General features: G+C 45.6%; 2 protein-coding genes across 20 annotated transcripts in view; one reads left to right on the forward strand and one right to left on the reverse strand.

Annotated features, from left to right (window-relative positions):
* PPP3CB (protein phosphatase 3 catalytic subunit beta) overlaps positions 1 to 15,330 on the forward strand; it is a 50,875-nt gene extending 35,545 nt beyond the window's left edge. For 11 of the 14 annotated variants that reach the window (XM_077346038.1, XM_077346025.1, XM_077346035.1 and 8 more), the window contains 2 exons: positions 9,964 to 9,993; positions 13,854 to 15,330. In XM_077346038.1, coding sequence (XP_077202153.1) covers positions 9,964 to 9,993; positions 13,854 to 14,032 — 209 coding nt within the window. In that variant the 3' untranslated portion in view covers positions 14,033 to 15,330. The remainder of the gene's footprint in view (positions 1 to 9,963; positions 9,994 to 13,853) is intronic. The other 3 variants (XM_077346027.1, XM_077346031.1, XM_077346030.1) reach the window with 1 other exon arrangement.
* A 1,254-nt stretch (positions 15,331 to 16,584) lies between these two features.
* ANXA7 (annexin A7) overlaps positions 16,585 to 25,961 on the reverse strand; it is a 35,450-nt gene continuing 26,073 nt past the window's right edge. For all 6 annotated transcript variants that reach the window (XM_077346045.1, XM_077346039.1, XM_077346040.1 and 3 more), the window contains exons 11-14: positions 25,558 to 25,728; positions 25,261 to 25,336; positions 20,256 to 20,368; positions 16,585 to 18,766 (exon numbers count right to left, since the gene is read on the reverse strand). In XM_077346045.1, the coding sequence (XP_077202160.1) occupies positions 18,644 to 18,766; positions 20,256 to 20,368; positions 25,261 to 25,336; positions 25,558 to 25,728 (483 nt within the window). In that variant the 3' untranslated portion in view covers positions 16,585 to 18,643. The remainder of the gene's footprint in view (positions 18,767 to 20,255; positions 20,369 to 25,260; positions 25,337 to 25,557; positions 25,729 to 25,961) is intronic.

The raw sequence follows: 25,961 nt of genomic DNA on the forward strand, positions 1-25,961 counted from the left end.
TATATTTTATATTCCCAGTTTGATTGAAGGCCTTCGTAGGTGTTCTGCGCTGGATATGCTATGGTGCTTTCTTCTTTCAGGAAATGACAGAGCATTTAGGATCCTGAAAATACCTTGTCAAAAAATTAATTTGAATATTTCTTTTGTAACATTCTGTCACCATTATTGTGCTCAGTTTTAAACATGAGTGTGCTGGCCTAGGATCACCAGTATACTTCCAGTTGTTATCAGCCTTGCTCAAAATTGTCTGTGCCCCCTCCATGAAGAACCTGCATGGGGCTTTTGTGCAAAATAAGTCCAAAATTCCATTGCAGTAAAGCAGAGCAGCAGGAAGGGGAGGGGCTGCTAGAGTGCCCATTGTCCTGCCTCTTTCTTACAGTTGCATCCCCTTCAAATTAGACGCCTGCTGCAGAATTTTCTGGCAAGCTATTTCCTCTTTATCTTCATGGCTTCTGTAGAATCCCACATGGGACTGGGCTTTTGCTGGCCTCTTACAGGGTGGAGTTTTAGAACAGCAATTCTGGATCCCATATGTGCTCCTCCTCCCCTCACAGAGAAGGCTGACTTTTCCAATGAAAAGTCACATGATGTGGGAGGGGCAAGCACTCTCCCCTCAGTCCACTTTTTGCCAGCAAGCATTACCTGAGGTACAGAAGAAAAGTTGAACGACTTAAAATTCTTATATCTTGGCCATTGTGTGTGAGAAAATGCCCCAGTTATTATTTTTTTTAAAGAAACACGAAGAAAGAAGATGGCCTTGATGCATGGAAAAAAGCTATAAGGCTGCCTCCTGCCCAGCGCAAGAGCAAGGGAAGGAAGAGTGACTCATCTACATGCAGCTCCCTGGGAATTGGCCCTTAGTGCCTCAAACCCACAAGAAGGGAGAGCCTAAGCAGCTAATAAGAGGCCAAGAATGTGAGCTCAGTGCAGCCTGGTGGTGGAGGGATCTGCGCTATCTAGGGCTGTGTCTGAACCACTGGCGGAAATAAACAAAAGTGAAAAAATTGGGCATCACACCATAGATCACTCCCACGTTGAAACCGTTCCTCATGACCTCAGTACAATGGACAAAGACGTCGCAACACACTTGTTCGTTGCCTTCCAATAGACAAGATATCCCAAGTATGGGCTACCATCATCTCCATTACTTCAAGTCAGACTACTCCACCTGACATTTGGCAGTAGCATGTGCAAAAAGGATCTAGGAGTCTTAGTAGACCATACATAGAACATGAGTCAACAGTGTGACTCGGTGGCTAAAATACAAATGGTAGGGAGGTGAGGGTACCACTTTGCTCTGCTCTGGTTCAGCCTCACTTGGAGTACTGTGTTCAGTTTTGGGCACCCCAGTTGAAGATGGATGTTGACAAACTATGAGTCTTAGTAGACCATAATTGAACATGAGTCAGCAGTGTGACTCGGTAGCTAAAAAGGCAAATGGGATTTTGGGCTGTATCAAACGGAGTATCATGTCCAGATCATGGGAGGTCATGGTACCGTTTGCTCTGGTAAGGCCTCACTTGGAGTACTTTGTTCAGTTTTGGGCACCCCAGTTGAAGAGGGATGTTGACAAACTGGAGCGTGTCCACAGGAGGGCAACAAAGAGGTTTTGGAGACCAAGACATAGAAGGAAAGATTGAGGGAGCTTGGTCTGTTTAGCTTGGAGAGGAGACGACTGAGAGGGGATCTGATAGCCATCTTCAAGTATTTAAAAGGCTGCCATGTAGACGTTGGAGCAGAGTTGTTCTCTCTGGCCCCGGAGGGACGGACCAGAACCGATGAGTGGATGAGCGATAGTGTCCTGCATAACGCAGGGGTTTGGACTAGATGACCCATGAGGTCCCTTCCAACTCTATAATTTTATGATTTTGGCTCATACTCCCCACCAGGAATGGTTAAGGTTTCAGAAGGTTTGCCAGCAACCCACAAACCTTCTCCTAGATGTTCTTAAATCGGAACATTTTGAGATCTGGGCTGGGGAGCAATAACTGGATTCTGTCACTTCTGACATCAAGAATTTCTAAATGTGTTTTGTCATTGAAGGCTTGGTCAACTCATAGTTTAGGATGCATTTGGCTACAATTTCAATTTAACGTGCACATATTGAAATTTTATCTGTGTCATTTCAATGAAGCCAAAGAATTTATGACAGGGTTATTCATAGAACTAAGAGTTGGAAGGAGCCATACAGGCCCTCTAGTCCCACCCCCTGCTCAATGCAGGTTCAGCCTGAAGCATCCAGGATAAGTCTCTGTTCAAGCACTGCTTGAAGATGGCCAGTGAGGGGGAGCTCCCCACCTCCTTAGGCAGTCAATTCTACTGCTGAACACTGACTGAATTTGTTTTCCTGGTATTTAGCCAATACTATTCTAAATCCAAGGCAAACCATTCAACATCACAGTGATCCAGGTCTACGCCCCAACCACTGCTGCTGAAGAGGATGAAGTTGATCAGTTCTATGAAGCCCTACAACACCTTCTAGAAGCAACGCCCAAAAATGATGTGCTTATCATCATGGGGGATTGGAATGCTAAAGTAGGAAGCCAAAAGATAACCGGGATAACAGGCAAGTTTGGCCTTGGAGTACAAAATGAAGCAGGGCACAGGCTGGTAGAATTTTGTCAAGAGAATACAATGGTCATAGCAAACACTCTTTTCCAGCAACCCAAGAGACGACTCTACACATGGACATCACCAGACGGTCAAGACAGAAATCAGATTGACTATGTGCTCTGCAGCCAAAGATGGAAAAGTTCTATCCAGTCAATAAAAACAAGACCAGGAGCTGATTGTGGTTCAGATCATGAGCTTCTTGTTGCAAAATTTAGGCTTAAATTGAAGAAAGTAGGGAAAAGCACTAGGCCACTCAGGTATGAACTAAATCATATCCCCGACGAATACACAGTGGAGGTGACAAATAGATTTAAGGAATCAGATCTGATAGACAGAGTGCCTGAAGAACTATGGACGGAGGTTCGCAACATTGTACAAGAGGTAGCAACTAAAACCATCCCAAAGAAAAAGAAATGCAAGAAATCAAAATGGCTGTCTGAGGAAGCTTTACAAATAGCTAAGGAGAGAAGGGAAGTGAAAGGCAAGGGAGAAAGAGAAAGATACACCCAATTGAATGCAGAATTCCAGAGAAAAGCTAGAAGAGATAAGAATGCCTTCTTAAATGAACAGTGCAAACAAATAGAAGAAAACAATAGAATGGGGAGGACCAGAGATCTTTTCAAGAAAATTGGAGATATGAAGAGAACGTTTCATGCAAAGGTGGGTATGATAAGGGACCAAAATGGTAGGGACCTCACAGAAGCAGAAGAGACTAAACAAAGGTGGCAAAATTATACAGAAGAACTATACAAGAGCGAGCTTAACATCCCTGATGACCACAATGGGGTAGTTACTGACCTGGAGCCAGACATCCTGGAATGTGAAGTCAAATGGGCCTTAGGAAGTCTGAGCAACAATAAAGCTAGTGGTAGTGACAGCATTCCAGTTGAACTATTCAAAATCTTAAAGGACGATGCAGTAAAAGTGCTACACTCAATATGCCAGCAAATTTGGAAAACTCAACAATGGCCACAGGATTGGAAAAGGTCAGTTTACATTCCAATCCCAAAGAAGGGCAATGCCAAAGAATGTTCAAACTACCGCACCATTGCACTAATTTCTCATGCTAGCAAAGTTATGCTCAAAATCCTACAAGCTAGGCTCCAGCAATATGTGGACCGAGAACTTCCAGAAGTACAGGCAGGATTTCGAAGAGGCAGAGGAACTAGAGATCAAATTGCCAACATACGCTGGATTATGGAGAAAGCTAGGGAGTACCAGAAGAACGTCTACTTCTGCTTCATTGACTATGCTAAAGCCTTTGATTGTGTGGAGCACAACAAATTGTGGCAAGTTCTTAAAGAAATGGGAATACCAGAGCATCTTATTTGTCTCTTGAGAAATTTATATGCAGATCAAGAAGCAACAGTGAGAACTGAACATGGAATCACTGACTGGTTCAAAATTGAGAAAGGAGTTCGGCAAGGCTGTATACTGTCGCCTTGCCTATTTAACTTGTATGCAGAGCACATCATGAGAAATGCGGGATTAGAGGAGTCACAAATTGGGATCAAGATTGCAGGGAGAAATATCAACAACCTCAGATATGCAGATGATACCACTCTAATGGCAGAAAGTGAAGAGGAACTAAAGAGCCTGTTGATACGGGTGAAGGAGGAGAGTGCAAAAGTTGGCTTGAAACTCAACATCAAGAAAACAAAGATCATGGCATCCGGCCCTCTCAATTCCTGGCAAATAGAAGGGGAAGAAATGGAGATAGTGACAGATTTTATTTTCCTGGGCTCCAAGATCACTGCAGATGGGGACTGCAGCAAAGAAAGACGCTTGCTCCTGGGGAGGAAAGCTATGGCAAATCTAGACAGCATCCTAAAAAGCAGAGACATCACCCTGCCAACAAAAGTGCGTTTAGTCAAGGCTATGGTCTTCCCAGTTGCAATGTATGGCTGCGAAAGTTGGACCATAAGGAAGGCCGAGCGTCAAAGAATTGAGGCTTTTGAACTCTGGTGCTGGAGAAGACTCTTGCGAGTCCCTTGGACTGCAAGGCGAACAAACCGGTCAGTCCTAGAGGAGATCAGCCCTGACTGCTCTTTAGAAGGCCAGATCCTGAAGATGAAACTCAAATATTTTGGCCACCTCATGAGAAGGAAGGACTCCCTGGAGAAGAGCCTAATGCTGGGAGCGATCGAGGGCAAAAGAAGAAGGGGACGACAGAGAATGAGGTGGCTGGATGGAGTCACTGAAGCAGTAGGTGCAAACTTAAATGGACTCCGGGGAATGGTAGAGGACAGGAAGGCCTGGAGGATCATTGTCCATGGGGTCGCGATGGGTCGGACACGACTTCGCACATAACAACAACAAATTCTAAAAGTACTTTAAGCCCATTACTGCGGGTCCTATCCTCTGTACCAACAGGAATCTTTCCCTGTCCCCTCTCAAACTCTTCTTCTGCAGGCTGAACACTCCCAACTCCCCCAGCCTTTCCTCTTAGAACTTGGTCCTCAGGCCCCGGATCATTCTTGTCACTTTCTTCTGAACCCTCTCAAGTTTGAACACATTCTTTTTGAAGTGAGGCCTCCAGAATGGCACAAAATACTCCAGGTGGGATCTGACCAATGTAGTATACAGTGGGACTACGACATCTTATGATTCTGATGGGATGCCTCTGTTGATATAGCCCATGAGTGTATTTGCCTTCTTAACTGCTGCATCACAATGTCTGCTCATATTTACCTCACAGTCCACAAGTACCCCACAATCATGTTCACACACATTGCTACCCAGAAGTGTATCTCACATCCAATATGCATGCTTCTCATGTTTGGGACCCTGATCTAGAACTCTGCACGTCTCATTGAATTGCATCTTGTTCTCATTTGTCCACTTTCCTAGTGTATTCAGATCTCCTTGAACTCTCTCTTCTGGGGCATTTGCTACTCCTCCCAGATGATTATATTTCACCCTATTTAAAATTTATTCCGTCATTTTCCCTGCAATTGAGGTCACACTCACTGGCCTGTAGTTTCCCAGGTCATCTTTCCTCCCTTTTTTGAAGATTAGGATAACATTTGCTCTCCTTTAGTCTTCTGGCACCCCTCCAGTCCTCCATGAAGGACAAGGGTTCCACAAGCTCTCCAGAAAGTTATTTGAGCACTCTCGAGTCCACAACCTCCAGCCCAAGGGATTTGAACTCATCCAGTGCAGCCAGGTCCCGTTAGACAACTTCTCCATCCACGTCAACCTGCCATCCAGACACTATACTTTCCCTAGATGTGTCCATATTCTTCTGAGAAAACAGAGGCAAAATAGGTACTGAGCCTTTCTGCTTCCTCTCTGTCCTCTGTCAGAGTCTCTCCATCGTCACCCATCAGCAGGCCTCTTGCCTTGTTTAACTTACGTTTGTTCCTCACATATCTGAAGAAGCTTTTCCTGTTATGGTGGGCTTCCCTGGCCAGTCTCAGTTCACCCCCAGCTTCGGTCTCTCTCGTGTCTGACCTGCAGTGCTATAACCTGCAGATACTCTTCTTTAGAGGTCTATCCTTTCCTCCATTTCTTGAACACTTTTTTTCCTTCTTTCTTCCTTTTCTTATTGAAATTGTACCCTCCTGTTATACAACTGGTTCCTCAGTGGAATTTTTTCTCCGTTCTTTCAACATTGCCCCATAAACCATTTGAACCATGGCAGTTTCCAGTCTGTCCTTCCTTTCATATAAGACATCTTTTTTAATGGCCATTACCTTGACCTTGATGGTGGGCGAACTTGCTGCCTTATCCCTCTTTTTCTGCAATTTCATCAGGATAAGGTAATTTTGAAACCAAGGATTGATTTTCTTCCTATGGGTGATTAATTTTCATCCAGGTTGGATGGTCTCTAACCTTTTTCCCCCCAGACCTAACTCAGAAGCAGAGGGGACTCTGTACAGATTGGAAGTTCCCTAGTCCTTACTGTATTAATTACTAATGAGATCGTCAAATACAATGATGGCATAAGCTGAAATTATCATTATTAGAGCAAATAAACTTAATTTAAGTGAAGATACTTCCCAAAATAAAATTTTGTTCATATATGGAAATGCCAAGAAAAATGATAATTCAGTGGCAACGACTATGTAATACATTCATCTGGCAAAATAAAAAATCAAGGATTAAAACAGAATATATGTGTGATAAAAAAGGAATGGTTGGTTAGGTAATTTGAATCTTCTATTACCAAGCAGCTAGAATAAACTGGTTAAATATGTGGTATAACCCGAGCATGGACATAGTATCCTATGATAGAAAAGAATTTGTGCAATTTCCCTTAGATAGATAAAATATTGAGAAAACCTTTTTATAAACAAGGATAAATCAGACACAAGCTAATACCAGAGAAATCTTTACTAGCATCAATAACAGCAGACGTGACAATGCAGAGTATTGGAAACCAATTGCAGCTTAGATACAATTTGGAAAATCAAGATACATACATTGCCTGGATGAAAAAAGAACAATCATATATAGGAAGAAAATTTTAAAATAACTCTTTTCGGTTATTATCAGATTAATAGTCTATATAAGTGCTCTAGAGCCTCTTGTGGCGCAGAGTGTTAAGGCACCTGTCTGAAAGCTTTGCCCATGAGGCTGGGAGTTCAATCCCAGCAGCCGGCTCAAGGTTGACTCAGCCTTCCATCCTTCCGAGATAGGTAAAATGAGTACCCAGCTTGCTGGGGGGTAAACGGTAATGACTGGGGAAGGCACTGGCAAACCACCCCGTATTGAGACTGCCATGAAAACGCTAGAGGGCGTCACCCCAAGGGTCAGACATGACTCAGTGCTTGCACAGGGGATACCTTTACCTTTATAAGTGCTCTAATTGGGGAAAAACAGCTTGGTTATACCCCTCAATTAATTTTACATAATATTCACATAACATCTCTATAGGTAAGATTTATTCCATTTTAGTACAAAATTGTTTTAAAAGTTTTTATGACTATCAGTTGAAATGGAATAAAAAACTGGGGAATGTCCTATATCAGGGCTAGTCAAAACTCCAGATGTCCATGGACTACAATTCCCAATGGGAACAGAACTGGGACTCCATGTTGTCTAAAGGACTGAACTTTACAGTAAGTCTTACACTTAAAGAAAATGTATTGAAAATGATATATATGTTGCACCTTTCACCACTTAAGAGTGCAAAAAATATTTAAATTAAAAGACAAAAACAGCAGATGTTAGTATTGTAATAAAGATAAGGCAGACTTTTTTCATATGTGGTGGGAATGTCCTAGAGCTTATTTATACTGAGACCAAGTGATTAAAATTATAACTTATATTGTTTGAAAATAGAAGTACTAAGGGACCCAGAATGTGTTCTCTTAAATTATCTACCAGGTTTGCATATGGAGCAAACATCCATAATATTACAACTGCTGTATTAGCAACAATAAACTTTGCTAAATGTTGGAAGGAAAGAAATCTGTATTACTTGGTTTAATAACATTAATGGAATTTACCTATTGATTAAATTAACTTATCTGCAAAAAAAATATGGAGAATTTAGCGGTGGTGTGGTGCCAAAGGATCTCGAAAATGAGAAGTCTGCTTCTGGCGATGGATCTTGAGGAGGAGAGAGGGTAAATTTGGTGGTGATGAAGACTGTAATGCAGGGGTAGTCAAACTGCAGCCCTCCGGATGTCCTTGGACTACAATTCCCATGAGCCCCATGGACATCTGGAGGGCCGCAGTTTGACTACCCCTGCTATAATATGTGAGAGGTTTTTATAGAATCATAGAATCATAGAATTGGAAGGGGCCATACAGGCCATCTAGTCCAACCCCCTGCTCAACGCAGGATCAGCCCTAAGCATCCTAAAGCATCCAAGAAAAGTGTGTATCCAACCTTTGCTTGAAGACTGCCAGTGAGGGGGAGCTCACCACCTCCTTAGGCAGCCTATTCCACTGCTGAACTACTCTGACTGTGAAAAACTTTTTCCTGATATCTAGCCTATATCGTTGTACTTGAAGTTTAAACCCATTACTGCGTGTCCTCTCCTCTGCAGCCAGCAGAAACAGCATCCTGCCCTCCTCCAAGTGACAACCTTTCAAATACTTAAAGAGGGCTATCATGTCCCCTCTCAACCTCCTTTTCTCCAGGCTGAACATTCCCAAGTCCCTCAACCTATCTTCATAGGGCTTGGTCCCTTGGCCCCAGATCATCTTCGTCGCTCTCCTCTGTACCCTTTCAATTTTATCGATGTCCTTCTTGAAGTGAGGCCTCCAGAACTGCACACAGTACTCCAGGTGTGGTCTGACCAGTGCCGTATACAATGGAACTATGACATCTTGTGATTTTGATGTGATGCCTCTGTTGATACAGCCCAAAATGGCATTTGCCTTTTTTACCGCTGCATCACACTGCCTGCTCATGTTTAGTTTACAATCCACAAGTACCCCAAGGTCTCGTTCACACACAGTGCTACCTAGAAGCGTATCCCCCATCCAGTAGGCATGCTTATGTATGAAGGTAGGTGAGCAGTACTGACTGTGAACTGATTTGGGTCTGTTAGATGACGCTGCATTAGAATGTTATATTGGTATTGTGTATTGAGAGTTTTTAATTTTATATCCTGTTTGGTAAGTTACGACCTCGTTTTGCTTCTCAAAATAAAATGGAGGAAAAAAAGAAAGACAACCCCTTGAAGAGCCAGCATGCTGAAATGCAGGTGGGATCTCCATTAGTCCTCCTTCCTCAAGATTTAAAATGCTCACCTGCCCCCCCCCCCCCATTATTACTTTTATACCCTAAACCAGGGGTGGGCGAACTGTGGCCCTCCAGATGTTCATGGACTACAATTCCCATGAGCCCCTGCCAGCATTCGCTGGCAAGGGCTCATGGGAATTGTGGTCCATGAACATCTAGAGGGCCACAGTTTGCCCACCCCTGTCCTAAACCATAAATATAAAGCAACTACTGTAAGTTTTATCTTGATGTCTTGTGTGGAAAATGGTTGTAATTCTCATGGTATATCTGCTACACAGTTATCATTTTATATTCATGATGATGACAAAGAAGAAACTGGTCTTTGGTAAACTAATAGTTTGCCTCACTAGTCAAAGACCGCAGCACTTCAAGGCTTCTTATTTGGCCGCACTGTCATGTTGAGAAGACCGCCAGTAAATTAACAACGCTGCACCCTTGGAGTGTTGCTGGAAAGTTGTGTTAGCGGCATCTTTCAAAGATGATAAATGCTAGTCCGAAAGACAAGAAATGAGCAAGATGGAAGCTGTGATTTTTTAAGGGAACTTGATCAATGGAGCTCTTATGCTGACATAGTCTCCTCGTCTGCTATATGTGATTACACTCTGCGTCTTTTCCGTTCATTTTGCATGCATCTGCTCACTTCCGTACAGCCACGGTAGAGGCAATTGAGGCTGGAAAAGGTAGGGTCGCAGGGTCTTTGCTGCGGGCAGGGGTGGCGGGATCTGGGAGGAAACATCAGAGGCTGTGCTGGGGTGGTGGGGGTGTGTTTTAGGTTCAGCTTGCACACCCTGAAGATGAATCAGCGCATTGATTCATTGGATCTGTGTAACGTCTCACCTTGTCCCAACCATCACCCTTTGCTATTGGAGGATTTTCTTCTCAGCGAGTAGAGTCATCACCCTTGGGCAACCGCATGCTGTACATCTTGCATGTTTCTGCTGATCATGACTGTGGCTTAGCCCAACAGGCTCCTGTTTATGTATAAGCCCAGACAAGAACACCTGAAGCAGAGGTTCTGAGCTAGCAGCTGCCCCCAAATTTCAAGAGCCATCCCCAGTGTCACCCATGGGAAGCGCTTTGTAAGGGAAGCAGTGCCCACAATTAAACTACAGCTGTGTGTCTCTCCTTGGGCTTTTCTGAACTGGAGCCTGTATCTTCTCATTTCCATAATACGCCTGTAGTACAAGATTTATTCTTCTTGAACCAGGAACTTTTTTTTGTCATGTGTGACCTTGGTTGTGTGTAGTGTGTACCAAGACCTGCAAGGGTGGCAAGCATTACAGTGGCTGAATTGGGATCAGAGGGCTGCCATGCCAAATAGCTCAACGGCTTTCCCTGGGCATCTGAGATGCTTCCTTGGAGCTTGGCTACAATTTGGACTGCCAGTACTGCTCTGGGGTTTAACCATTGCTCTGTATTCTTCCACTCTTAGCATTACTGTACAAATCATTAATGAACTATTTAAAAAACTCAGCTAGCAATACAATAATCAGATTTTTAGAATCAGAATCGAGTTGGAAAGGATCTCCAGGGTCATCTACTCCAACCCCCTGCACAATGCAGGAACTCACAACTACCTGCCTACCCACAGTAACCCCAATTTCATTCCCAAGTGATCCCCTCCACACACCAAAAATCTCCAGAATCCAGCCTGGCCTGGAGGGAATTCACCTTCCATCCCACAGTGACGATCAGCAATTCCCTGGGTATGCAAGGAAGGGCCACAAGAGACAAACACTGGCACATCTCTTCCTGACCATCCACTCACCATCTTTATCTTCAGGATAAGGTAGTTAGGGAAAGAGCCACAGGACAAGAGCCTCTTCTTATGAGGGGGAACCTTTAACTCAGAGGGTCACAGTTCAGCACTGGGCAGAGCTTGTAATCCATCTGTTGCTCACCACCCCCAGCACCCACTTGCTCCATCAGGCCCATCCAAAAGCTCTTATAATACTTAACACAACAAACCACACTGTAACAGGCTACAAAACACTCACCCACAAATTCTGCCCTCCCTCTCCCCTTTCCACACACACACAGAGCTGCCTCAGTAAGAGGAGACCAAAGAAGAATGGGGAAAGTTCCTTACCAAGTGACAACTCTCCACATGCTCCTTGCCTTCTCCCCAGGGTATCTTCCAAGGGCATTCAGAAAGAAAAGCCTGGTTGGCAGGCATGGAGTGACTTATTAGAGTGACCACCAATGACAGAATCATAGAGTTGGAAGGGTGCTATAGAGGCCATCTAGTCCAACCCCCTTACTCAATGCAGGAACAGCCTAAGCACCCTTGATCTGACAGCTGCTGCTTGAAAGACGAGACCCCAAAAAGTTAGGGATGAAAGCAGTGATGAAAACAGGAACATTTTATTGGGAGCCCATATATTTAAAAACATTAAAATATCTGATCGGACACATAAAACATCTGGGTGAGTGCACCAGTATTATCAAGTTGTTAGGACCTGTCCCTAACACATCTGACAGACCTTCGTAAGAGGTAAATTGACAGATGCACACACATCCTTATCCATTGTGGTCGGTTTGGGGTAGTGGTTAGGAGTGTGGACTTCTTATCTGGCATGCCGGGTTCGATTCTGTGCTCCGCCATGTGCAGCCACAGCTGGGTGACCTTGGGCTTGCCACGGCACTGATAGAGCTATTCTGACCGAACAGTGATATCAGGGCTCTCTCAGCCTCACCCGCCTCACAAGATGTCTGTTGTGGGGAGAGGAATGGGAAGGTGACAGTAAGCCACTTTGCAACTCCTTCGGGTAGAGAAAAGCGGCATATAAGAACCAACTCTTCTTCTTGTTGTTCCTCTTAATATGTTCTATGTAAATGTTCCAAAATGTTTTATGTAAACTGCCCAGAGCCGTAGGGAAGGGCTGTATAAAAATAAAAATTAATAAATTAATAAATTAATAAATACATTAATAAATTAATAAATAAATATTTGTGAAATAGCCCTGGGGGTGGAGAGTGTCCTGGCTGTTCGAGTTGGAATAGGACCAATCAGGGTGCCGCCAGCAAAGCTGGCCACACCCTGATTGGCCCTGCACCTACAGCTCCCGTCCTAACTCCCTGGATGCTAGCCACTTTGCTCTCAGATGCTGCAGGAGCCAGCGTGTGAGAGAGAGACACAGAGAGCCCTGCCAAACCGCTAACCAGCTCTGATTACCTGCTATGGCTCCTGCTGCGAGGGAGACAGAGAGAGCCACCCAAACAAGCCCTCATTACCTGCTACAAACAGCCCGGATTACTTCCTACGGCTCCTCCTCTGATGGAGAGAGAGAGGTCTGTGTCTGCTGGTGTCCCCTGGGTCCTAGCGCCCATTGCATTCATGGTTGCGATCGGCTTTCTTGCTATAGTGAATATATATTAGTATAATATTACAAGGTGGGTGGATGAAAAAACTTACTTTTTCTGGTCCTGCAAGGTGCTCTTATTTAGCAGAATCCTCAGAATCTTATACCTCCCTGGAGATTTGAGAATCCTCCTGTGTGCTGTTCTGATGGAAGGTCTCTCATTGGTCAGTTTCCCTCTGGTGAAGATCTGTCAGATCAAAACGGGTGAGGGACAGGTCCTAGGAACTTGGCAGTGCTGGTGCACTCACCCAGATAGTTTAATGTTTTTAAATATATGAGCTTCAATAAGAGGTTTCTATTTTTATCACTGCTTTCATCCCTAACCTTTTTGGTCCTTGCCTGTTTTTCAGGTTGAGTTTTTTGTTTCCTTATATCAGGGGTAGTCAAACTGCGGCCCTCCAGATGTCCACGGACTCCAATTCCCAGGAGCCCCCTGCCAGCATTCGCTGGCAGGGGGCTCCTGGGAATTGTAGTCCGTGGACATCTGGAGGGCCGCAGTTTGACTACCCCTGCCTTATATGATACCAGTTGCTGCTTGAAGACAGGTGGAGTTGGTGTGGACAAGCCAGAAATGGGGGCAACAAGCAACTACTGGGGGCTGCTGGGCACTGATGGGGAAGGCTGCACTTCCTTTGCATGGGAAATCTGCCTGCCCAACATTCCTTTGCTGTGCTTATGGGAAATGGAGCAGCTTCTGTAGCCTCACACGTGCACTCATAATGCCCCCCCCCCTTAACCAAACAGTTTTATCAGTAACTCTCAAAATGAAATTGCTTCTTCCCTACCAATCTGCCAAAATGTAGCTGCTCTCCTTGTATAGCGGCTTCCAGTTTAGTAATCAGTGTCTTTATAAACCCAAGTACGACATTTCCACCACTTTCTCATTCTGAAATCTCTTGTGGATTTCATGAGTGGGCTTCCGATTCCTAGTCACCCAGAATCCTGCAGGGGACAGATTTAGAGGTGTTACAGACCTTCCCCCCCCCTCCACCCAAGTCCTGCTCATTTTCATGAGGCTCCCTGGGGGAGGGGGTTGTTCATATCTGAAGAGGCAGTCTGAGAGCCGTCACTTCTTTTTTGTGCCGATGTGTATCTTGTCCTATCTGTAAGGTGCTCTATGCAACGGGCTTGTTTTTTTTCCTTTCGTTACTGATTTGTCACATTTGCATTTTGTTAAGCAATACGAGGATTCTCTCTGCAACATAAAATCTGCAGTTTTGAAGAGGCCAGAGGTCTGGACAGGATCAATGAGCGAATGCCCCCAAGAAAAGATGCTCTCAAGCAGGACGGCATTGATTATGTGCACACAACTCATGCCCTTGGAGACGATGGGACTGGCAGCCACAATGCCCAGTGACCCCCAGCCCCTTTGCCCAGGTCACCACCTGTTCTCCTTGCTCACCGTTCATTTTGCCTGAGACTGCTTCTTGACAAGACGGCAGCCAAAGAGCCCAGGGAGGTCCACGGAACGCGCACAGCTGGTTCCTACAACTGAGAAGCCGTGTTGCATCCACGGGTAAAGAGCAGAAATTTGCCAGATCCCAACTGCCGAGCAAGATCTGGGGACGAGACTCGGCTGCTGTCACAAAAGCAAAATAGAGCTGCTCATTGAATTCACTGAATCTGTCCGCACTTCTTATGTTTACAGAATGGGATTATCTTTTCAGGATAAAAAGCTATGGGGTTGGTTGATTTTGCTTTTTAATCAACCAGTCAGATGAAATGTATTTAAATGATAGTTTTGCAGTAGTCTTAAAAGCAGAAATCTGAAGCTGCAAACATGTATTAAGAAGGGAGGGAAATGGCAAAAATCGTAGCCATTCTGTCAGGAGCTAACCTCAGGTGTCCCCCTATTGCTGCTTCTGTGCAAGGATCAGCCTAGTTTTTGAAATTTGACTCATCAGACAGTTTCTGTATAGAAATGTTTTATTACTTGAACATAGATTTTGAAAATTATTTAATTTACAGCCCTCTTTTTGCCCAACTTTGTGAGTCTTTATCCAGACTTGAATATTTAAAAAGATCACAATAGATACTTCTATTTAAACTTTGTACATTATGCTTAAAAAAAAATTCATATCAAATCTGTCAAGTTTGACTTTATATTTCATGTGTGCCTGCTTTCACTTGCCAATATTTAATATATAGAACTACGATGTACAGGGGAAAAAACACCTTATGCAGTCATAGATGTTATGGATATTCTAGTTCATTATATTAAAGTTGTATAAATAGCAAATGATAATTGAAATGCGTGGCTGCAAGAGTGTTATTTTAATGGGGGGGATTGGCCATAAAGTGCAAGTATGTTCAATATTAAGGTGTTAATAAGATATAAAATCAGGGTGCATGTTGTTTTTTGATAGACACTGGTCTGTTTGATAAAATGGAAACCATGTGCTGATTTCATAAGTAACAAACTTGATCAAAATATTATATACTTTGATTTTTTCTGACATTTTCTAACTTTTTGCCTCCTGTGTGGGAAACTACAGGAATTGAACGTCTACTGATTTCATCTCACCTTGGTTTGCTGCAGATTGCAGCCTTGTGTTTAATCCTATCTCAGATGGAGATTCGATGCATGTTGAAACCATTTAAGTATTTTTTAAAAAGAAGCGCACAATAAAATTTGTGCATGGGTCACAGCTCCAACTGGTGTTGATGTCTTTTCTTTTGATATTGAAAATTGTGATTTTTGCTGTTTATTAACTCTTATGATTTTGCTTAATATTCCACACATTTGACAATGAGAATTGGGTCCCTTTCATATGGGCTTTTAGTGGTTTCTGGCTTTTTAAGGCAAATAAACTGTTACCATAAAGTAGCGATCCCCAACCTGTGGGCTGCGGACCACATGTGGTCCTTCGGCTAATTGGAGGTGGGCCCCGAATGATGCCTTCCCCCCCCCCGGCCCTTTACTACACACTTCGGGTGTCATTGTCTCCCATCACTCCCACATGGGACTATCTCATTGCAGAGAAACAAGCTCAGGGTTCCCATTGATTTGTCATTGTCATGAGTTAAAATTTCCATGAAAATAAAATGTTCCTTATGTTCATTGTTGTGGCGTGTCTGTATCTTATTTTGAAGGGATGTTTAAACATTACCATAGCGATCAGAGAGCGTTAGGGCAGTGGCTGAGAGTAGAGGAGTAAACTACCCCCCCCCCCACACCGGGCCTCAGTAAAATTGTCAAGTGTTGAGTGGTCCCCGGTGATAAAAAGGTTGGGGACCACTGCCATAAAGCAAGGCCTCTGTGATGATTCCCATTTCCTGACTTGTTTTTCTTTTGGTTGAGCGACACCTTCTCTCTTTCTCTGCCTACTTCCCCCCACCCTCATGCTTCAACGTATATACATACAGTTTGATTCTGCCTAGGACACTGAAGAACTGAAAAATTCTTCATTGGAGTATCTCTGATTGCGGCATACTTAACAGAACACAAACTGTTTTGCTTCACTTTTACAGGGAAATGTTTTGGTCTGTCAAGTTTCAGCTTTAAACTTGGCAGGTGAAAAGGCAACAGAATAAAGAAAAATAAGATAAAAGGTCTTTCTGTGTGGCTTTATTGCAGGATCCAACCAAAACATTTCTAGATATCTCCTGTTAAATTTTCCTCAGTGGTTGCTCCTCTCACTTGTAAATGAATTGGTACTTCAATACCTCTATGAAAAGAAAATATTTAAATAAATAATTTAAAGAAATTAAATACCCCGCCCGGCCTTTGCCTCTGCAGTATAGGGATGCTAGTAATCCAAATGCTCCCGGGAGTATTCAAGATCTGACAATATCAGATTGGCCTGAGCCAAGATGTTTGTTAATAATATGATGGTGAAAAGTATTTTCCCAAACAGACCAGGACTGTAAGTATCCATATCAATTCATAGAAAAGTCTGAACACAACAGTACCATAATGTCTTTTTATTAAGACCAACAATATCACAGGCGAGTAAACAAGATTCCAAGTTCCCCCAAACTCTCCATCAACTGGATAGCAAGGAAGCAAACACCTTCAGGACAGATGACAGACATACTTCAAGGGGATGAAGCAACAATCAGCAAGGAGAAATTAAGGCAGGAACTGAGAGACTCTGCTTGCGTTCTTGGGAGTCCCTCCCTTCACCTCCAGCACAGGCAAAGTCAGACCAAGGGGAAAAGCATTCCTGACAAGTATGATGGACGGACTTCCCTAGAACCCAAGACGAATAGTTGGCTTTCGGCACAAATGAATTGAGGGGAGGGGCACCTCAAAATCCTCAAAAAATTGAAATTCCTTCCCCCAGCTTTGGCTAATTTTTAGAAGAGTCCTTCTATTGTCAAGAATTCAGGGGTAGTCAAACTGCGGCCCTCCAGATGTCCACGGACTACAATTCCCATGAGCTTCTGCCAGCGAATGCTGGCAGGGGGCTCCTGGGAATTGTAGTCCGTGGACATCTGGAGGGCCGCAATTTGACTACCCCTGGTCAAGATACTCATTTGAGTCCTGGTGTTCCTACTCTAGGGATAGGACGACAGTTTACAAAGGTTTGTAAAGAACGCTCTTTCTACATGCAGCTTTGACTGATAAGATTAATTTTTGACATTCAGCTCAGTTTAGAATGCTTCCCAGTGCTGCTACACAGTATCCATTGAACTGGGAAAACCCTCCCCTAGTTTCTAGCCTAAGGAAACTATTTTCCACAGTGATTTTGCAAAAGATTCCACAGTTCAGCACCAAAGCTCTGCGATTCAGCCACCAAAGCGGCCCTTTGCGCCCAGCGCAGCCAGCGCACTACGCCGGGCGCGTATGCCCACTTTGGTGGCCGAATCGCACAACCCTACCAGGTTTGTTGCTGTGTACCCTCTTCCTCAGAGTGCAACGTAGTCTGTGTCCACTGGCCCCTTTAAGGCCACTTTGTGCATGCACATAGAAGTTTCTACCCAGAACCAAACCTTGTTCGTGCCCCTGGCGTCAGACTTTATTCTGCTCCTTCAGAATCACGTGGCTGCCCACCTGCATCTCACTCCTCGGCCGAGACTGACTGACCCCTGCTGTGACTCCTAGAAGGCACCTTCGTATGCCAAAGGAAACCCTCAAGAGGGACTGCCTGAGGGACTCCGGCAGGCCCTGGAATATGACGCCGTTGTTTTCAACGAACACACAAAAATAAAAACAAAACCACAGGATCCTAGCTTACCAAATGCCGGCTTAATTCACTTCTACTTATATGAGGATCTTTTAGATGTGAAACTTCTTCCTGTATCAGAAAGCAAAGTCACCCTGACCAGGACATGTTTCAGTGCAATGCCTCTGGTTTTCAGTTCTTGGACGTAACTCTAGCACTATTTAGTCTGAAGACACAGCCCCTCCCCACCCCCCAGAAATGCAGCCCTCTACAGCCCCAGGAGGGAGTGGGAAGAGGTCTCCAGGATGAAGATGCTTCCAAGGTCGCACACGGACTCTTGCTCCACTGTGGGTCAGGACCCCTTCCATTAACAACAGTGTCTTATGCCAGAGGAAGGTGTGGAAGTGGAATAATGCCACAGGATCCGACCCTATGAAAACTGATGTCACAGGACCCAACCCTATGAACAGTGTGTGTGTGTGGGGGGGGGGGGAGTTGACTTTCTAGGGTTTTCACTTGCCCCACTTCCTATACAGAAGAGGTTCTTCTCTGGCATGTTCATTCTTTCTATTTCTACATATGGCTTATATTGTGGTGTTCTGAGTATAACTGGGGGGAAAAAAACACTCTTCATAAGTTATCAACAGCAGATGCCTCATTTTCCATTACTAAAGGACCTGGCATGCTAAATTAAGGCAATTTATATGTGCAAAATAGGGGGCCCTCAAGTCACCCATTAGCAGCAGCAGATACTGGCTTACATGGTCTGTGATACAGGGAGTCTGCATATATGGAAGGACAGTCAGCCGGTTGCCCCCTCGGGCCTTGCTCTGCTTCCTCTGAGAGAGAGCCCGTGCTCACTACTGACCCACAATGGCCAGCAGCAAGCGCCTGTAGTCCCCGCTGGTGTCGCTGGAGATCATGGTGCCCAAAGTCTTCTGGTACATGTGAGCGAAAAGCTGCTTGATTTGTACTAGATCAATCTGTGCCAAAGGGAAAACAAGCAAAGCTCTATCAAGACTGCAGTAGAATTCCCTTGAGCGGAAGGAGGGGGAAGCTTCTGTGGGGGTCTCACGGAACATCAAGTACAATGAAGTGAGGGCAGTGCACTTCCAGTTAAGCTGCATCCCAGGCGCATGCATAAAGGCCTGGACAGTAATAAAACAAGTCCCTTAGGCCCAATCTAGTGCTCCCTCTGGCTGCCACCCCCCCACCACCACACACACACCCACTCCAAGAGGGCTTTTTGTGTTTTGTAGGGAAAAAATCAGAAATATGTAATTGGTTATAGTGTAACAATGTAATTTATTGCAACAACATACTGGTTCCCTGCTTTCACTTGAGCCTTTTTAATTGTAGAGATATAAGAAAAAATGTGTAGTCTGCACACCTTATAACTTCACAATGAAAAGAGCTATAGGCTTGTACGTTGTTTTGATGTGGAACATCTACTGCCGCGCTTCCTACAATGGGAATGTAGACGGACGTGATGTCCATTATCCTGCCCTCAGGAGCACACCAGTGGATTGCTGGCAGCGGCGGTGGCACCAGAGCAGTGAGGTCTAGCTCTGAGGTGCTCTTGTTGCTCTGGTGCCGACAGACTTTCAAGGCTGCTCCCACCATCCAAGGAGTAGGAGCAGCATCGGAAGACTTGCAGGGCCGGCAACAGCAAGCGTGCCCCAATGCTGTGTCTCACTGGGCTCATGCCACGTCCACTAGCCTTTTGAGCCTGCTCCTGCACTCCAGAGAATGGGAGAAACCTTGGCAGATTGGTGAAGGCTGCAGTGGCAAGAGTGCCTCAGTGCAGGCGCCAGCCGCCACACCCAGGAGCCATGCACACAAGTCAGGGGAGGGAGTGGGGCGTGAAGGGGAGGAGGGAGTGGGCAGGGAACAAGGATTCTTGCCCCTTATGTAGATATTCCACATCAGGGACGAGAATCTTTGTCGGTTGCCTTTTTAAAATGAAAGCTGTAACTAGTACATTGTGGCAGAATTTAGCATTATAATGCTATAGCAACCAGTGTCCTACACTCTGCTCATGAGCAAGAAGTGGATTTTTGGATGTGCAGCTTCACTGTTTGTGGACAGCCCAAGCTTGTTAGGCAAGTGAACTTCCATGTATCCAGACAGCATGGTAGTGCTGTGCAATCAGCAGCACTTTGCACTTGCACATAGTGGTTAATTCGGCCATGAGCACAGCTGGATCTAGGCAACAGACAACTGAGGTCAGCTGAAGAGGAAAAGATATTTATCCAGCCATTATTTCCCTGAACCACTTCTCTTTCCTGCCTACTAGCTTGCATTCTGGTGAGCTGCAATCGCCCAGAGAAGTGCTGAAAAGCAAGCCCCCCCAGATGCTTAAAGTCAATGCCCAGATTGGGCAGCTCAGAGGAAGGGCCAGATAGTATCATGAGTGCCTGGAGCTCTTGCATTATGCTCTGAGGCACAGGGAATGGTACTTTAAATTCTCACCTCGCTACGCGTGACGATGATTCTCACAAGGGCCGAGTCATCTGTGCCAGCTCCTTTCATGGCATGGTAAAGTCTTTCAGCAAAGAAGGCGGGACGATTCAGGGTGCACTGCACTGCAAGGAATTAGGATCATGGTTATCAAAGTGTTATCAAACTGTGGATCCGGCCCTATTTTCTTAAGATCAAGACCTCCAGCTCCCATCATTTAGTAAATCAGTAAGCTGGAACTAGGGTTGAGCTTTAGAAGGGCTTAGAAGAGCTAGACAATTTGACTATGACACCATCTGTTTGCAAGTTTTGTATACAGGTTTTTAAGGGGCTTTATATCGTAGTTTTATTGTTTTACCTGTAAACCGCCACGAGGTGGTATTTCCAAGAGTGGCAGTACAGAAATTGAAATATAAATAAAAAGAATCATAGAGTTGGAAGGGATCTCCAGGGTTATCTAGTCCAACCCCCTGCTCAATACAGGAACTCACAACTACCTGCCCACCCATAGTGACCCCAATTTCATGCCCACGTATCCTCGCACCAAACCAAAAATCTCTAGAATCCAGCCAGGCCAGGAGAAAATTCACCTACCATCCCACAGCAATTCCCTGGGTATGCAAGGAAGGGCCACAAGAGACAAATGCTGGCACATCCCTTCCTGCCCACCCACTCACAATCTGCCCAAGTTCATAAAATCAGCATTTCTCTTAGATGACTATCTAGCCTCTGCTTAAAAATTCTAAAGTAAGAGAACCACCACCCACCAAGGAAGCCTGTTCCACTGAGATACCGCTCGAACTGTCCGGAACTTCTTCCAAAAATTCTGTTGAATTAGTTTCAAACCATGGGATATGGTCCAACCCTCTGGGGCAACAGAAAACAACTCTGCTACATCCTCTATATCGGTGCTCCTCAACTACCGGGCTGCAGCCCAGTACTGGGCTTGGAGGCCTCGGTACCGGGCCATGGCAGGGGATGGGGAGGTGTGGCTGCCAGCGCGCCACCAGGCACGCCTCCCTATACCCCCCCCCCCCACAGCACACGGTTGCTGCGCTGGAAGCAATAGGCCGCCTCCCGGCGCAGCAAACACTGTGCTGTGGGGGGGGGGGGGAGGCGCCAGCAGGCCGGTTTTTGCAGGCGCCGGCATGCTGGCGCCTGCGCCTCCCCCCCCCCCATGGAGCGTTCCCAGTGCAGTGAGTGCCGCGCCGCAGAGAGGGAAGGAGGCGCACCTGCTGGTTTGCGGGCGTCGGTGCGCTGTCGCCCACGCCTCCCTCTCCCCCCCCCTCACAGTCCCCAGCCTGAAAAGGGACTGCTGCTCTATATGACAGCCCTTCAAGTATATAAAGATAGTTATCATATCACCTCTTAGTCACTTTCTCTCCAGGCTAAACAGACCAAGCGCCCTCAACCTTTCCTCACAACCTGGACTGCAAAACCTCTCACCATCTTCATAGCCCTCCTCTGGACATGCTCCAGTTTCTGAACATCTTTCTTAATTTGTGCTGCCCAAAACTGAACACAGGACACCAAGGGAGGTTTTTCCAGAGCACAGTACAGTGGTTACATCACCTCACATTATCTAGACACTATACTTTTTAAAAAACAGCCCAAAAAACCATTTGCCTTTTTAGCCATTGAGTCACACCACTGACTCATGTTCAGTGCATGGTCCACTAAGACCCCCAGATCCTTTTCACACGTACTACTGCCAAGACAAGTCTCACGTATCCTATAGTAATGCATATGATTTTTCTTACCTAAATGAAGAACTTTACATTTATCGCTACTGAAATTCATTTTAGCCCAGTTTACCCTATCAAGATCATCATGTGCACTGATTCTGTCTTCTGGTGTGTTTGCTACCCCTCCCAGTTTAGTGTCATCTGCAAATGTAATAAGTAACCCCTCTATTCCTTCATCCAAATCATTTATAAATATGTTTAACAACACAGGGCATAGGACAGATCCCTGGGACTCTCCACTTGTCACTCTACTCCAAGAGGATGCTGAACCATGAACAAGCACCTTTTGAGTGCGATCTTGCAGCCAGTTCTCGATCCACCTAACAGTAATAGGATCCATACTACATTTTACCAACTTGTCAATAAGAATATCATGTGGAACCTTATCAAAGCCTTTCTGAAATCAAGGTAAACTACGTCCACAGCATTCCCCTGATTTAGCAAGGCGGTATCTTTCTCAAGATGAGCCTCTTGTGGCGCAGAGTGGTAAGGCAGCCGTCTGACAGCTTTGCCCATGAGGCTGGGAGTTCAATCCCAGCAGCCGGCTCAAGGTTGACTCAGCCTTCCATCCTTCCGAGGTTGGTAAAATGAGTACCCAGCTTGCTGGGGGGTAAACGGTAATGACTGGGGAAGGCACTGGCAAACCACCCCGTATTGAGTCTGCCATGAAAACGCTAGAGGGCGTCACCCCAAGGGTCAGACATGACTCGGTGCTTGCACAGGGGATACCTTTATCTTTACCTTTATCTTTCTCAAAAAAAAGAGATAAGGTTAGTCTAACATGACTTGTTCTTCAGAAAGCCATGCTGACTCTTAGTCATCACAGCCATCCACACTAGGTAATTACCCCAAGGTAATCTCAATGAGGTGGCTGGATGGAGTCCCTGAAGCAGTTGGTGTGAGCTTAAATGGACTCCAGGGAATGGTAGAGGACAGGAAGGCCTGGAGGATCATTGTCCATGGGGTCGCGATGGGTTGGACACGACTTCGCACCTAACAACAACAATAAATCTCAAAGCACCAGTAACTATAGCTTGTAGCCAACAGAGCCCGGCTGGGACCCATCTTTAACCTCAGACTGCTTTATTAATGCCTTATAGGCATCTAGATATTTTGATTGGTTCTTCTTTCTGCTCCCTATCCCCAGATGGCATTGCTTTGATTCCCCTTTCTCCATGCTTTGCTTTTCCTCCCCATCTCCCATATCAGATCCTGCCAAGCCTACAGAATTCTATCATGCCAGTAGGTGAAATTATTAAAAAGGTACGGGGGGTTGTGGAAGTTTTAATTTGTTTCACATTTTAAAATGATTATAATGTTGTAAGCCACTCTGAGCCCACTATTGGGGAAGGGCAGCCTAGAAATGGAAATATAATAAATTACAATTAGACACACAAACACACACTCACAAAGGAAGCCAAGGCAGGGACAATGGAAGTGGGGCTTGCTGTTTCTTGAGGCCAACGCAAGCACAGAGTAACACTGGAATAAGCTTCCTTCCTCTCTCCCTCTCCCCAGCTCAGGAGTCCAGGCTCTCGGATCCAAAACTCCATTGAGTTATATATTTAGATGGAGGGTCGGAGCATTTATATTTTAAATAGGAAATTAGAATGTAAATGTCCACTGTTTTGAATCCATGCATGTATACGGGTGTTTATATGTTGTTAACCACCCTACTCGCAAAAGTATTATCCAAGATAAACAAGGGAAGGAACTGACTGACCAACAGATTCATCTGAACTCTGGTGTTGAAGAAGGCTTCTGTGGGTTCCATGGACAGCAAAAGTCACAAACAAGGAACTACTGCAACACATAAAGTCTGATATATCATGGGTAGGCGAAATCACGAAACTCCAGCTCATTTTCTTTGGCCATATCATGCAATCCAACCCAATGGAGAAAGCAATTGTGCAAGGACTGGTCAGTGGGGAAAGGAAACCAGGCCGACAAAGAGTGTGGTGGTTGGACACGATCGGGATGGACGCTGGCCATAACACTGCACAGCTGAGGGAGGTGGTGTAGGATCAGGGATCATGGCGACAGCTGTTCCATGGGATCGCCAAGAATCGGACTCGACTGAATGGCTGACAACAACCACCACCACCACCACCACCACCACCACCACCACCCTGAGACTGCTGCCTGAGAGGGGTGGTCTACAAACCCAACCATCAATCAATCAATCAACCAATGGGAAGGGGCTGGGATTAAGCTGCTCTGGAGGGCAGAAGAATGTTGGATTAATGATGGGGGCAGAGAAAGGAAGAGAAGTGTCTTGAGTGAAGGACACACACACTTGAGGGCTGGTCCCCTTCGATGGATCCTTCCACAGATACTGGAAGGTAGTGGGTGGGGTTCCACAGTAGCTCGCTTAATGCTAGATAGTTACAATGGCACGCACTACACAATTTAGGTTTCTGCCTCCACCAAGAGGCAACATTTAATAACAGAACATTTTGAGGTACAGCAACATTCAGAAAACTTTTTCCCTCATAAGAACATGACAAGAGCCCTGTGGGATCAGGCAGTTGGTCCAATCTCCTGTCCTATGCAGAGGTCAATGACCTCTGCCTTGGGAGGGCAGATTCTGAGGCTCTGCCTGTTGTTGCCTCCTTCCTAGCTTACCTGCTGGTTCCCCCCACTTGGCATGGCTAGTAGCCATTGAGGGATCTCTCCTCTGCATCTATCTGGCCTTGGAACATGGGAGACGACACAGACAGAGTATTTAGCTGGTCTGTGAATTCTCCTTGTTAAAGATAAATTCTACTTTTAAGAAACATGAAGAAGCAGTTACAGAACTTAACTCTGGCTACCTCTGCTGTGCCTTTAAGTAGCCAGGTGTGGGAGAAGGCTCTTACTGAAGCCTCTGAACTTCTTCAAAGGGGCCCAACTTCTGGGAGACTGCTCGGAGGACAAGTTGAAAGAAAGCATAACATTCAGTCTCTCCTGAAACAGACATTAATCATGTGCACAAAGGCAATCTGCCAGTGGTCTCCTGTTCTGCATTGAACCCTGGTGCTGTACCCTGAAGCTGCGCGCATAAGAAGCAAGGGTGAATCAGAAGGAAGAGCCAGTGCATTATGGGAAGCTTCCTCCCAGGAAAGGATCCCTTCAGCTGCAGCCAGAGGCTGCTCCTTATACAGAGCAGTGAAACAGTCAAGTGTCCTTCAGGAGCTCCTGACCACCTCAAATACTTAACCTATTAATTCCTGGGATGACTCAGCTGCCTGAAGGCCCACTTTGTAAAGTCTAAAGCAGGAAGACCCTCTTACCGATCGCCTTCAAGCCACGCTCGACATTCCCAGAAAACTCCCGGCCGATGCTGCTTAGGAGGTCACGGTTCCCCATCTGCAAAGAGAAGCGTGGAAGTTCTGAGCAGAGGCCAACCCAACTGCATTCGTTCCCGTCATCCCTGGCCAGAAGGGGGCCTTCCTAAGCAGAGTTACTCTCTCCAAAGGCCACTCATAGATGACAGAGAGGCCAGCTCTGCTTGGGATGGCACCGCCCCTTCACAGAACCCGGTCAGAACGCCGCAACACTCGCCCCACCCCGGCTGGTCAGCCCACTACCTGAGCATAAGCATCCAGGGTGGCCTTCAGCTGCGGGAAGCTTCTCGTGGCCAGGATCATGTTGAAGCAAGACTCATCCGTGCCCAGTTGCCCTTCACCAGCTTGGTAAAGGCGCTGAGCATCTTGTTGAGCCTGCTGGAAGTCCACTGTTGGATTCTCATCCCGATTGCCCTGTGAAGGAAAACAAACATCTCAGCAACACTCAATGCCCAGGCACCCTCTGTTTGGAAACTGCCACAACCAGTCCTGTGCCTGGCAGATTGACTTGGGGTCTTTCAATCTGCTGGTAATTTCCTGCTGCTCAAGGGCTTGGGAGGTGCCTGGGATATGTGTGTTACAACAAGCTATGGGGTGCAATCCATACTCCTCCCAATTTTGCTCACTTTGTTTATGCTATTAATAGT

Source organism: Paroedura picta, chromosome 7, assembly GCF_049243985.1.
Source record: "Paroedura picta isolate Pp20150507F chromosome 7, Ppicta_v3.0, whole genome shotgun sequence".
In the NCBI taxonomy this organism is placed as follows: Eukaryota; Metazoa; Chordata; class Lepidosauria; order Squamata; family Gekkonidae; genus Paroedura; species Paroedura picta.